This window comes from Cyprinus carpio, chromosome B9, assembly GCF_018340385.1.
Source record: "Cyprinus carpio isolate SPL01 chromosome B9, ASM1834038v1, whole genome shotgun sequence".
Lineage (NCBI taxonomy): Eukaryota > Metazoa > Chordata > Actinopteri > Cypriniformes > Cyprinidae > Cyprinus > Cyprinus carpio.
In genome coordinates, this window is record NC_056605.1 from 26235028 (window position 1) to 26248924 (window position 13897).

General features: G+C 34.9%; 1 protein-coding gene across 1 annotated transcript in view; it reads right to left on the bottom strand.

Moving 5' to 3' along the window:
* The window catches only part of LOC109093031 (pre-mRNA-splicing factor CWC22 homolog), a 48099-nt gene that overhangs the window by 16620 nt on the left and 17582 nt on the right, over positions 1 to 13897 (bottom strand). Inside the window, exons 12-15 of the mRNA XM_042731746.1 lie at positions 12218 to 12280; positions 10269 to 10373; positions 8544 to 8628; positions 3212 to 3272 (exon numbers count right to left, since the gene is read on the bottom strand). Coding sequence (XP_042587680.1) covers positions 3212 to 3272; positions 8544 to 8628; positions 10269 to 10373; positions 12218 to 12280 — 314 coding nt within the window. The remainder of the gene's footprint in view (positions 1 to 3211; positions 3273 to 8543; positions 8629 to 10268; positions 10374 to 12217; positions 12281 to 13897) is intronic.

Here is a 13897-nt window from a genome sequence, read left to right on the forward strand (position 1 = left end):
ATGTTCTGCCAGTTCTGGCTTCAGAGACAGATCTGAGTACATCCCACTGCTAACAAACTGGCAAACACGAGCACTTCTTTACAATGAGGTAATCATTTGTAAATGTATTTATTTCATGATTTAAATCACTTATGAGCTGCATTATCAGCTCAATAAAGCAGTCTTGTCAATTTGCTTAACGCTTCTAAACAATGTACGGAAAACAGATAAAATAAATAAAATTACATAACCAAATAGCCAGGGATTATATAGTATAAATATAATTAAATAGAAGTCTGAATATAAATGTATATTCATGAAATAAATCAAGTAACACTTCACAATAAGGTCCTATTTGCCTATGAATGCATTAACTGAAATAACAAGGAGTAAAACATTTGTTACAGTATTTAATTTGTCTTTATTACTTTTAGTAAGCAAAAAAACTGTTTGTTGTTGGTTAATGTTAGCACACACCCATGATATAATTTTAATAGATACACCATTTGATTTTAATAAATGTAAAAACACATTAAGCATTTAGGTTATTATTAGTGCTGTCAAAATTAGTGCAGGTGATTAATTTTTTCAGTTTAACTTGTTAAAAATATTTAATGCAATTAATGCAGGGGTGGAGCTAGGGTTGGCCACCCTACTTCACAACTGCTGTTTCTGTCATTTTTCTCCTGGCAAGAAGTGCATTTATTCAGTCGCAGAATGTCTTTACGAGCACATCAAATGGGAGACGTTTCAGACACGCACTCCAACTTCCCTTCAGAAAAGGTTAAGAGAAAATACGATGCGTGGCAGATCCAGATCATGTTCAGCAGCGGCAGCTCTTATTAAAGAATTAGCAGCCATAAAAACCTAATAACCAGCTGCTGTGATCTCTGTTCATCAAAGAGAAAAATAAAAGAAGAAATCAATAACTAATATTGCTTTAAGTATTCATCTATATTTAATTTAGAATTTAGTGTTTGATAAATTCAGTTTCAATTTCTGTACATTTCTGCTGAAGGGCACGGGTAAATATGACATTTATTATAATGGGTTTATGTGAAGATTGTTTTAAGCTCACTCAAATTGGAAGTTATTAATGTCTAATAAATGTTAAAATTGATAGCTCTCAATTATACTGTAATGTTGAATGGCTATAGTCACTGGTAAAATATTAGGGGAAAAACTATTTCATAGAGACATCAGTAGTATTGGTATCAGTGATAATGGCCTTCAGTATTAAAAAAAAGATGCCATTAAACAAATATTAGAAATACACTGTATGTTGTTTTTTACATTAATTTGAAGATTTTATGTGGAATTTGCAATATAAAGGTATATTTTAAAAAAAAAATGTTTAAACGATTAAATTCAGAAAATATGTGCCATTAATTAGTTAATTTTTTAGTTAATTAGTTAACCAATTAAAAAAATAAAACACACACACACACACACACACAATTAAATTAAATAAATATATGAAAACAGAGATTTTTCCAAACAAGCATAAAAATGTGAGGAAAATAAAATCTGACACAAAAGTTAATTTGGCATTTTTGATGTCGACTTAAAATATTGGCAAGAGAAGTACAAAATTGAACTACTGGCATCAACAGAAAAAAAAGATTTAAAAATCCTTATTGCAAAGATTTATTTGGAGGAGATAGCCTTCCTTAATTAAAACACCCTCAGCACATCACACAAATTTATGTATGCTGGGGAGTGAGTAATGTCTCTCCCCCTCCTGAGCCTGGGCAGAGGGCTGCAGCGACGCGATAAAGACGACATTTGTAGGATGCTACCCCTGTTACACAATCTCCCTCAGGCCTGCAAACACAATGTTTCCATCTTGTGCACCTCACTGGCTCTTTTCTCAAATGGCCAAAAGCAGCAGATGCGCTGGTGAGGGTGAGGGGGCTCTATTCTATTTGGGGACATTTTTACAATCCCATCTTATTTGATACAGTTCGACTTAGCGGAAGTCATTTCAAAAGGGTCAAAAAACATGATGATCCCTGCCATGCATTTTGTTGACATTACATATATGCTCCGGGGAAAACATACAGATTTATCTGTGCGACACAAGCTAAACAAGACAGTCCATATTTGGAATAAGAAGGCAGAGGAGACCCAGGGGATCGAATCCAGTTATCATCCACATCTCTCTTAAAAGGTCAAACGGACTGATTAACAGGCTGAGAGCTAAGAAAACCAATGTGTTCAGAGAAGGACTGAGCGCTATAGCTAAGAACATCTATCTAAATATTTATTTCAGCTATTCGATGCATCTGATATATAACTTATTTATGTATTTGTTCTAAAATGGCTTAAATTCGTGTTTTTTTTTTAACATAGGAATCATTTTGTTTAATTGCAGCCAATTAGATTCACAATATTAGTAAAAAAAAAAAAATACAAAAAGAATAAAAAGTGAATACATTTTCACTAAAGCTAAATTTGCACGTGACACTGCAAAAGACACGAGACGTGAACGCAAAACTCGAACATGTCTATCTATTGCGTTTATATAGAAAAACAATGGATAAGTAGTGCAAGTGGAATGGAAAAATTAGTTCTCTGTAAACGGACCCTTATTCAACTAAAAATGTGCTTAATTCACTCACATATACCATTTTTCTTGTTTTAAATGTTTCGAATACAAAATAAATAATTTTAATTATTGTTTTAAAAATATCTACTTATGTTATCAATGCTCATTGTGAAGAGAAAAGGAATTGTTAAATTCATCTTAAAGTCTATAACCACTCATTATAGTTAAAATTGCTAAGAGATTTTGTAATATTCAATATATCGTCCAGCACTATTCCAGTGCTGTAACAGCAGATTTGCGAAGCACAGCTCAGGTGCTGACAAATAAAGGAATTTCCATCAAACTGATGAGCTGCTGGCACTGACTTCACGTTTTGTGAAACAGCAGGGTGACGATCACAAACGGGCCATTTCTGGAGAAAGACATTTGATCAGTTAAACAGGAGGGAACACCCAGTTGCAATTAGCCAAAACAGCCATTTTTCCCCACTGTGAAACTGAAAAACAAGGATATTAAGATGACAAATGCTTCCCAAGTGACCACAAAAGCACAAATTACCTCTGAGACTGAAAACAAATATTTAGATGAAGTTAAAAGCTTCCGATAAACAGCTGTGTGCAGGGACACGGAAAGCAACGCAGATCTGCAGGATTTTAGAGAAAACAGCAGCGTTTATTTACGTACCGTCTGGCTATCGGGGAAATCCATTTTTATCAACTTGTGGGCGCATTCTTCGAAGTCCAAGCTGTGAAAATAAAACATGAAAACGTCACCTTCTGCATCTCATGTGCTAATGAAATATAACACATTGAGTTTAACCAGATTCCATGATGTGCATTCAGTTTTAATATATTACATGCAACTGCAGCACATAATAAATCAAATGCAATATGCATTAAATATGAACCAGACTGCATCCAAATTAAGCAAAACTATCACAGCACCAGAGGGCATCATCTGTTGAAGGTTAACAAGTGGAAGACCATGATCAGAATAATAATGCAGTCCTAATCCCCAAAAGATATTACAAAATATGTCTGATCTAAGGAGAAATGAGGCTTTCTATCTTAAGCAGTCTGACCCTTTTGACTGTCCAGGGATTGTATTGACTCTTCAGTGTTTCATTTAAGGTCAGACCAAGACGCTCTCGCTCCAAAGCCTATTGGGACACATTTTGAGCCAATGTTTACTGTAAAGCTGTTGGATCTGTATCAGTATGGATGAAGACATTATATTATAGCTGAGCTGTGAATCTGCAGTCTAAATCGAATGCGAACGAAGACAATAAATAGAAAACATCTGTCTGTTGTGTTAAGCGGGGTAATGAGAATCACACACAAATGACTCTTATGACCATTTCTGTATAATGAATCAGTCAAGGTAACTAGAAAGAGCTCTCTAACAAATTAAATAAAAATAATAAATAATCAAATGAAAGGTTTGATGTATGAATCAGTCAGTCTGATTCAAAAAATGTTTTCAACATAAAAAAAATACAGAAATGTTGATGATGTATGAATCAGTCAACCTGACTCAAGTAATAAGTTAAATCTTTGATGTATGAATCAGTCAAGATGTTCAAGAAAGAGGTCTCCAAAATAAAATAAAAATAAAATAGAAAATTCATGTAAGTGCTAATATGTTTAACATAATACTGGCATTTAAATTAAATGGGGTTTGGCTAGACAAGTCTTTCTACTCTTTACTAGTGCAAAGCAAACTAAATCAGTGGTCATTAGTCTGGCATCTCTTTCAGACATTTCTGCCAGAATTCTGCATCCATCAGTTAGTTTCACAAACTGCTGACAAACACAGTCATGTGATGCCCACAGATACTAATCTCTCCTGCACACAAACCAACACACCCTGAGAAACAAACTCAGATTAATGCTTTAGTTTATGGAGTGGAAACCTGCTTAAGTTGGACCAAACTTGAATCTCTGTACTAAATAAAGTTCACTCTGCTCTACTTCTTAAATGTTTGAATGCTGTGCCATGACCACTTCAAAGGGCAGGGGCAGCTAAAAAGAGAGGGACATGATTGCTAGACTTGACACTACAGGTCCCATGGTGCATAGTTAGCCACAAGGACAACTTCATATGACTGTCAGTCAACCCAGTCCCTATCTACATCAACACACAACAGTACACAGCCAGTACAACACTGTATACTGTGCACCAGTAAATCAACCCCCCCCCCCCCCCCCCCCCATTTACCATTTTAATAAACATTCCTAGTCATGTTTGTTCAAAAGTTTGAGTTCAGTAAGATTTTTGTACAAAAAAAAAAGTGACAAAAAATAAATGTGTAATGTTACATTAGAATTCTATTTTAAAACTATTCTGCTTATTTGAACTTTCTATTTAAAAAATCTAGAAAAAATAACACCGCTTCCAAAAAAAAAAAAAAAAAAAAAAAGGTAACAGCACAACTGTTTTCAACATTATAATAAATATTTCTTCAGCAGCAAATCAGCATATTAGAATGATTTCTGAAGGATCATGTGACACTGAAGACTGGAGTAATGATGCTGCTAATTCAGCTTTGCATCACAGCAATAAATGGCATTTTAAAATGTATTAAAATTAAAAACTGCTGTTTTAAATGCCAATAATATTTCACTATATTACGGTTTTTATTTCTGATCAAATAAATGGTTAGCTTAAAGCCTCGTACACACCGGGACAATTATCATGTGCGCTTATCGTCAACGTTTTTCTTTTGTGTTTATACCCAAGCGATTTTCTGTGTGCACACTCACATTGGCGCCATTTATTTAGTCATGAGGCGTTAAACGTCGGTGATAATCGTGCGTGATATTCGTCCCGATGTGAACAGGCCTTTAGACACTTGTTTTCAAAAACAAAAAAATCTTACTGACCCCAAATTTTTTAAACTGTTAATGACAACGTACAAATTTCCCAACTTACAAACACTGTTTTTCCACTCTACTCATCATTTTCTTTCTTCTCTATTTAAAAAGAAAGAAAACCCCACAATGGGATTCACAGGGTTGCACCACAAAACCAATGCACTTGATTTCAACAGAAAAATAGCTGGGGCTAATCTAATTTCCTACTGGGTCATACTTTTTCCTGTCCATACACCAGCCTCGCCTCCGGGTGGAGGATTTGTTGGCCAAATCAGTTTCATCCTGGCCTCAAAGGCAGCTCGTAGAAAGGCAGAGTGAGAACCTTTGTAGTGCCTTTCTCTTTTAGCTCTGCACTCAGGCCAGTTAACAGAGAGACCGCAGCACCAGGCGACCCCTCGCTGAGCTGCAATAGAGCGCTGCGAGAGACCAGGTTAGTTTTAAAAGGTGATTCCAGCTGCCAGCAGGCAAGTTTAAAGACATTAAGGAAGTCAGTTGATGAAATATTTTAAAGCTTGTCACACAGCAGATGCATGTATTGAAAGAAGCCTCATTGGAAGCTGTGTGTCATGTTAGACATATAGCTGTGATCAAATACAGAGTTCATGCATTTTAAAGAAAAACAGGTTAAATGAAGCTAGTACACATCCAAAGCCTGCTTCTGACTGCTCTGAGTTCTAGATACAGAATCAGCCTCTGCTGCATCTTTAACTTGCGAGTGCTCGGCAGCCCCAAGGCGCTCAGAGGTTTAGTGCTTTCAAACATTCTCCACAATAGAGGTTTTTTTTTAAGCTTCAGGCAACAGAAGTGGAAAAGGGAGCTGTGAGGAAGCCTGTGAGTACACACACACACACACACACACACACACACACACACACACACACACACACACACACACACACACACACAAACACAGAGTAGAGTGTGACTCGGTGCCTGCTAGGAATGCATGAATATTCATGCTAGATTCACAGTAGTTTTGCAGGTGATACAAAATTAAGTCACATTGTAATTATTTTAAAGCACTTTTTATTTAACCATTAAGTGTCCTTAAGGCTCATTAAGCAATTTCGCAAACATTCCCCCGTCCTCAGGTCTCATCATTATGAGTGTGTGAAGTCAGATGTTGTAGCACCTCTGATTTAAACTTCAGTAGCAAAAATGGCACTCATATGTAAAGTTTGTAAGTTCAGTTCCTTTACATGAAGCAGCAGAAACTGTCCATGTGAGTGAACTGCACTCTGATTTAACAATTGTTTTGGATCATACTTAAAAATGTACAATGTAAATTGTTCATAAGACTTTGCATGTTAATTGTTAAACTGTTTCTGCTAATTATTCCAATGTTTTAGTAAAAAAAATGTTTTTAAATACATTATTAAAAGGGTCATCAGATGCTAAATTCACTTTTACATGTTGTTTGAACATAAATGTGTGTTGGCAGTGCATGTACACATCTACTCTATAATGATAAAAATCCACCCAGTGTTTTTTATTTAATCCCTAAAAATAGTAGGTGCTGTTCTCAGCTTCTTGTCTGTGTGACGTCACACGGACGAAAGCCACTCCCACGACTGTTGATTGACACTGGTGTTTTACCTTAGACCCACCCTGAGTGAGCAGTAAACAGTCCGCCATTGTTTGGAGCAGGGACATAGAAAAGAATGGCTCCCAAGCGTAGCAATCAGTTGAGGTGTTTTGTTGTTGGATGTAATAATGAACATAGCAATCGTCATTTACTCCCAATATCTGAGCCGCTGAAGACCCAGTGGATTGCTTTTGTTTGTGAAGGGAATGCACCTCTCGATCTACCTAAATGTGTTTATGTAACATTTAAAGCAACATGCAAAAAAATGGGTTGATGTCTGCAGAGCTGATTTTGACAGGGTAAAAAAAGTGTTGTTTTACACTACCATTGAGAGATTTTAACCAAAGTATGTTATAGACTTTTCATTAAGACCCTAAAGAACCTATACAAGACCTCATATCAGCTTGTGGAAAATGGGCATCCAATGACCCCTTTAAATTACATTACATTAATTATCCCCCCTCATGTCACTCCAAAATCGCAAGAACCTTGTTCATCTTTCTTTGCATATAAAAACTTGTTGTTCTTGTTGCTTCATAAAATTTAAGTTGAACCACTGATGTCATATTGACTATTTTCAGTCAGTTGCATTGCTGTCTATGCAGGGTCAGAAAGCTCTCAGATTTCATCAAAAATATCTTAATTTGTGTTCTGAAGATGAACAAAGGTCTTGCGGGTGTGAAACAACATGAAGGGGAGTAATCAATGACAGAATTTTCTTTTTTGGGTGAACTAACCCTTTAACTTCATGTACTTAAACTAAAACTGGAGAAAAAAAAATAATATATAGGCATATTTAAGAAATAATTAATAAAAACCGTTTAAAGCAACCTAGTAGAGAAAAATGCGATAGAAAACAAAATGGAAAACCAAATGGGTAAAAAATAAAATATAAAATAAAAGAAATAATTCAGTTACAGAACCTACAACAAGAAATTCCTAAATCTAAAATTAAATGTTGGAGATTTAAAAATAAATAAATAATAAATAAATAAAAAAAACTCATGAACACATGCTCCAACAGCCCAAATATCAATATGCATTAAATATCATTAAAAAGCTGTAAAACTCCAGCTCCATGTGCATGAGGAGGACAATCATACTGAGAAATGGTTCTGTGATGCCGAGGGAAATAGACTAGTGCTGCCTTCCTCCTACTCTCATCAATCAGCCCCAGAATTGTTGTTTAAACATTTTTCAAACCCTCTTGATATTAAAGGATAACTAATTTTGAAGTCCTTCACCACAGCGATTTCTGATCCGTTATGGTACTTCTGCTGCACCGCGCCGGAAAAATTACATTAAAAACAACTAATCTGAAAAGTTATTAATTCAATCTGCATGCTGTGGCCCTCAGGGGCTTCAGGAACTTGGGTTCAAAAACAAGAAAAAACTCATCTCTACACATGGGATCTCAAAAGTAGGTTGTTTTTCAATTCCAGCCAAAATAAGCTTTTGCACAGACTATTTCTGGTGGCTTTTAGAGCTGCTCCCTTTCTGCCGATGGAAGCATGAAAGACGACACAGAACCATTGGATCACATGATGCACACACTCACCTTGACTGGATGGCGAGGTAAATCGTTCGGCGGAACGCAACCAAGTTCACCTCTGTCTGGTCGAAGATGGTGACTTTCTCTTGTTCTAAATAAAGAAAAGACAAGCTCAGTACAGTTAAACAGGACAGAGAATGGCTGAAGTTTGTGTCATATGATATGTCTCCCTCCAGAGGTCAATAGCACTTGTTGTTTGTAGAGTTATTTTAATTCACAGGCTCACAGCCTTCTTTGATGAAGCAATTAACACAGCTAAGCTAATCTGATCACAGGAACGGAACTAAAGAACAGCAGAGAGACACACAGCTTACACCGTCTGCACTCAACCACAGGGAGCTCTTGAACCTTCAAATTATAATCAACGAGACATCCGGCAGAAGTGACAAATTCAAGAACATCTAAAAACAGTACAGTGGCTGATGATGTTTTTTGTGCTAAGGAGTCATATCATGAACAAATCATTTTATTTGATCTTTAGGGGAAAAAAAAAGAAAAGAATTTAACTGAAATAGTACACATCTCAATGACATAAATGTTTAAATCTTTTTATAATGCTATAATTTTATAATACTTTAATACACAACAATTAAAATAAATTACTAATGTATATATTAAAAAAATAATTATTTCAGTATTATTGTTACATTAACTTAAAATAAAACTAGAAGCATTAAAAAAATGTTACTTGAAATAAATTTTTTTTTAAAAGCATAAAATAAAAAAATAATCTAGCTGCCAAAATTTCTAATTTTCATTTAGTTTAAGTAATAAAATAACTACAATTAATAAATATTATACAGACAATATTACAGTCAAAAATTATAACAACAAAACTCAAATTAAAGTGAAAAAAAAAAAGATCAAAACTTACTGACAGAGCAACAATTTGAAGTCAATCGTACTGAGCATGTCTACAGATATTTAGCAGATAAATAAGACATCAGAAAGTAACCATCGCCTATTTGGGTACTGAGGCTTGTTACTAGCATAAACAAACAGACAGGTATTTTTTGGTTGTTAAAAAAAGGTGCACTCATTCAAAACGGTTCAGTGACGCAGGTAGTGATTATTCTCTTTGGCCAATAAGTAATCAGCAGAGTTTACACATCATGTTTTGGTAACAGTACGGTTCACTTGGAGCCTCAACCGAGGTGGTACTAAAAAAAGTATGAGGTACCAGGTACTGCACCCAGTGGAAACCCCCCAAAAGTGAACTGTACCAAACCGTACCGTGCCGTACCATGCAGTGGAAAGCACCAATAGTAACTCAAATGTTCAGCAGGACCACATGCTTGTGTTGGACTGCCCAAGCATCTGCATTTGCATACTTCTGCAGAGTATGTTTCTGGCTTTTAACTATATTACAACTGTTTTAAGTTTGAGAAACATTGTTACTGGACCTCAGAGGGGAAAAAAAGTTATGATCCCTTTAATGCCTGAAACACAATGTGCTACAGTCTGGAACAGGTAGTCTCCTGACAGCTGTAGTGTTTTATGCAGTTTCTCCTCAGCTCAAGACCCGAGAGACCATATGAGCAGGATTATCTATAGGGAAACTAACACAAAGCATTGTCCCCAAACACTGGCACTTGCATAACAACTCAAATAAGAACAAGGTGAAGTATAGCACCACCAAGCCACATCATAACACTGAATATTAATACAATTGTGCCTATTTTTTATAAGCATATGGTAGAGCATGTGACACTTGATAAATATTTTAAATACCTTCCCCAGCTGCCTCTTCTTCATCTTCAGCATCATCGTCATCTTCGTCATCTCCACTGCCACCAGCGTCATCACCAGAATCACTGCTTCCTTCGTCAAGAATTTCTGAGGTATGAAAACATGACAGATAAATTCTATTTAAAATAAAACTTTAAATAAAAAATTACATTACATAAATATAAATAAAAAAGGTGTGTAACGATACACATTTGTATTGAACTGTTCGGTTTGGTACGCATCACAAACTGAACGATTGTTGGACTAATCCGATTACATTTGGAAAATAAAAGAGTTTAAAGTGTGTAAAATACAATGTTCTCAGTGCCACTGCGCGCAACAAGAAAGCCCAAATGACGTAACAGGCAACTTGTTGTCTGCCCAGCGGTGTAGCGGACGGTTCTGCGATAACCTCGTCTTGCTGGGGTGCATCGAAAGACTATGATCTTGTATCAACGATAGCCAGAGATATTGTAAAGAACATCAATTATTGGGAATATTATAATATAAAGAGGGTTTGGCATTTCCAATTAATGTAGGCCTGTTACATTCTTATTTTTATTAGGCGTATTATTATTATGTACTTACTTTTGTTATTAATTTTAAATTACAATAAATTTGCCCCATAATAATACATCATAACTAACATGCTGCAAGGATAACAAAAGATTAGGCTTTTTACTCCTCAATTACCATGTTGTAAAAAAAAAAAAAAAGTCTTTCAAAACAGGTCTAGCCTATCATACAATGAATTATAGGCTTATAATTCAAATATTAATACTGCAGTCATCAATAAAAAAAAATTAATGAAATAAAAAACTTTAGCCTATTTCAAGCACCGACTTTCAAAAACAACCTGCTTAACACGAAATACCTTTCTTCTCATTTTTTTTTTCCACTATGTACGGGCCAAAAGAGAAATATAAAGGGACTAAATTAAAACAGTTAGCTATAGACCGTTATCAGCATATGTTTAAGTGGACTCGTCTCGTTGTCTCTGAGAGAATGTGGCATCAGAAGCCGAAAGCTCCATCATTACTCCGTCATTCTATTTTTACTTTCACTTTCTGCACAGTGAATTAAGAATTAAGAGATTAAGACGTTCACTGGCATAACTCTTGCGCAAAGTTTGCACGTTGCCTATGTGATATCCATTGGCTTGCCTTCATAGTTTTAAACAGAATTATTTCCAACATTGCGAAGCAAGCAATTACACCCCCCCCACCCCCAATGAAAACATACCGAACCATGACACCACTGTTTCGTATCGAAACGAATCATGAATTTTGTGAACCGTTATACCCCTAATATATATAAATAACAGTATATATAACAATACTATCCTTGTTCCTCCAATCTAACTGAATGGTTCTAGGCCACAAAAAGTTGTAAAGTGGACCAGATTTCATGATGATAGTCATCACCATGTTTTTATTATCATTGTGATAGTGACAGATATTATTGGCTAATTTTATTTTCCATATTTTCCTTTTAATATATGTTTGTAGTGGAGAGCCTGCAAAAGTGAATGGACATATGAGCTACATTATCGTAAAGAACTGTACCGATCAATTAAAATTTCACCCTACTTGGGATTCATTTGGATTTGACTTCAGGAAAAAATGACAAAAGTAACACACAAACTCTCTCGTCTTTGCCCAGGTCTCCCGTTGGCATCTTAGGTCACAACTATGTTCTGTCACTTTCTCCAATGCTGAACGATTCCATTAGCTTTGCTTCTCAAGCCGTAAATGGAATAATCATCTCCGCATCAGAGAACAAGCATCTCCAATTGTCGCAATCAAGTGCCACCATTTCAGCTTCCTGTACCATATGGCTGTCTCCAGTCCGTTGTACAATTAGTACACAATTAAAATTCAAAGGGCATCTCTTTTAATAGGCAGTAATGAGGAGAACGGAGAACGCGTACAGAAAAAGAGTCATTAACTCACCCCGTTTAATTGCTTTGTACTTCTCCTCATTCTCCAGGAAGTTGGGATCCAACTTGAAGACATCTGCAAAAGGAATATTGTTGATGTAAAGCAGACATTCGTTTGCAATTACACGTTACGCAGCAATTAAGTCAGTGCCAACGAGATGTAATCAGAGGCAATTACCCATAAAGAAGAATTTGCTGTGTATTAGCCATAATACATAAAAAGAGCTTAATGTGATAATGGCTGTTCATGCTCCCCAAAGGGCCGCTTGTATGGATTTTCAATTAGTGCACTTTGTCTAAGAAGCCTCAGAAAAGATGCATATCCGCAAACATCAGTACAGACAGTAGCTAAATATGAGAACTGAGAGAGCAAAACTCTCAATTACACAGAGGCAGAGCAAGGACTGCAGCCTCTGGTTTGAGAGCAAGCGTTTCCTCGTGGGTGGCTTTAGAGAGAAGGAAGTCATCCATTATGATCATATCAGGGTAATTAGCTGCTAAACATGAGAAATTGAGGCCTGGCAGGTTAGGTGAGAGAGGTACTGAATCATACTCACTCAACACCTTCAGCAACAATGATGAAAACAGGAACGGTTTTAAACAAAACAGTGGAAATTAGAAACTTAAAGTATGCGTTTCATCATGACTGATACATTTATGAATTAAAACTACATTACCATTTGAAAGTTTGTGGTCAGTAGGATTTTCTTTGAAAGAAAATACTTTTGGTTCAAAAGGGATACATTAAATTGCTCAAAAGTGACAGTAAAGAAAACCAAAGAAATCTATTTTCAAGTTAATGCTATTCTTTTGACCTTTCTAGTCATTAAAGAATCCTGAAAGAATGTATTAGTCTCCACAAAAATATTAACAGCACAACTCTTAAATATTAATGAGAAGAAATTTTTCTTGAAGGATCATGTGACATGGAAGACTGACATTGCTGAAAATTTAGCTGTCATCACAGGAGTAAATTACATTTTATACATTAAAATACAAAGCACCATTTACAATAGAAGTGTTGTTTTTTTTTTTTTTTTTGTTTTTTTTACTTTATTTCTGACAAAAAGGGGATTTGAGTTTGAGAAAGGCAGATTACAAATAAGATGTATTATTATTATAAAAAATGCAGCCTTGGTGCAAGAGACTTATTTTAAAATAATGAAAAAGTCTTAAAGACCAAACTTGGTGGTAAAATGGTAGTAACTGAAATTCATATTCCTGAAACCTTAAATCTGTAGTTTAATGAAATCCTAAATCAGTAGTTTACTGGAATCTCAAATCAGTGGTTACTAAAAACGTCAAATTTACAGATTATAGAACTTTCACATAAGTGCTTTATTGAAATATCAAAGCGAAAAAAAAAAAGAGGTAATGTTTGGCAAAAGAGACTACATAAAATCTTTACATTTATATTTATATATATATATATATATATATATATATAAATATATATATATAATATAATATTTATATATATATATATATATAAAAATTTATATATTTTTATATATATATATATATATATATATATATATATATATATATATATATATATATATATATATATATATATATAAAATCTGTGGTTTATTAAATTCTCAGAACCCCAATAAATTTTTACTGAAATCTAAAATCAGTCATCTGCCCATGACAATTCCTTATATGGATAAAGGTACAAGGTTTAAACACT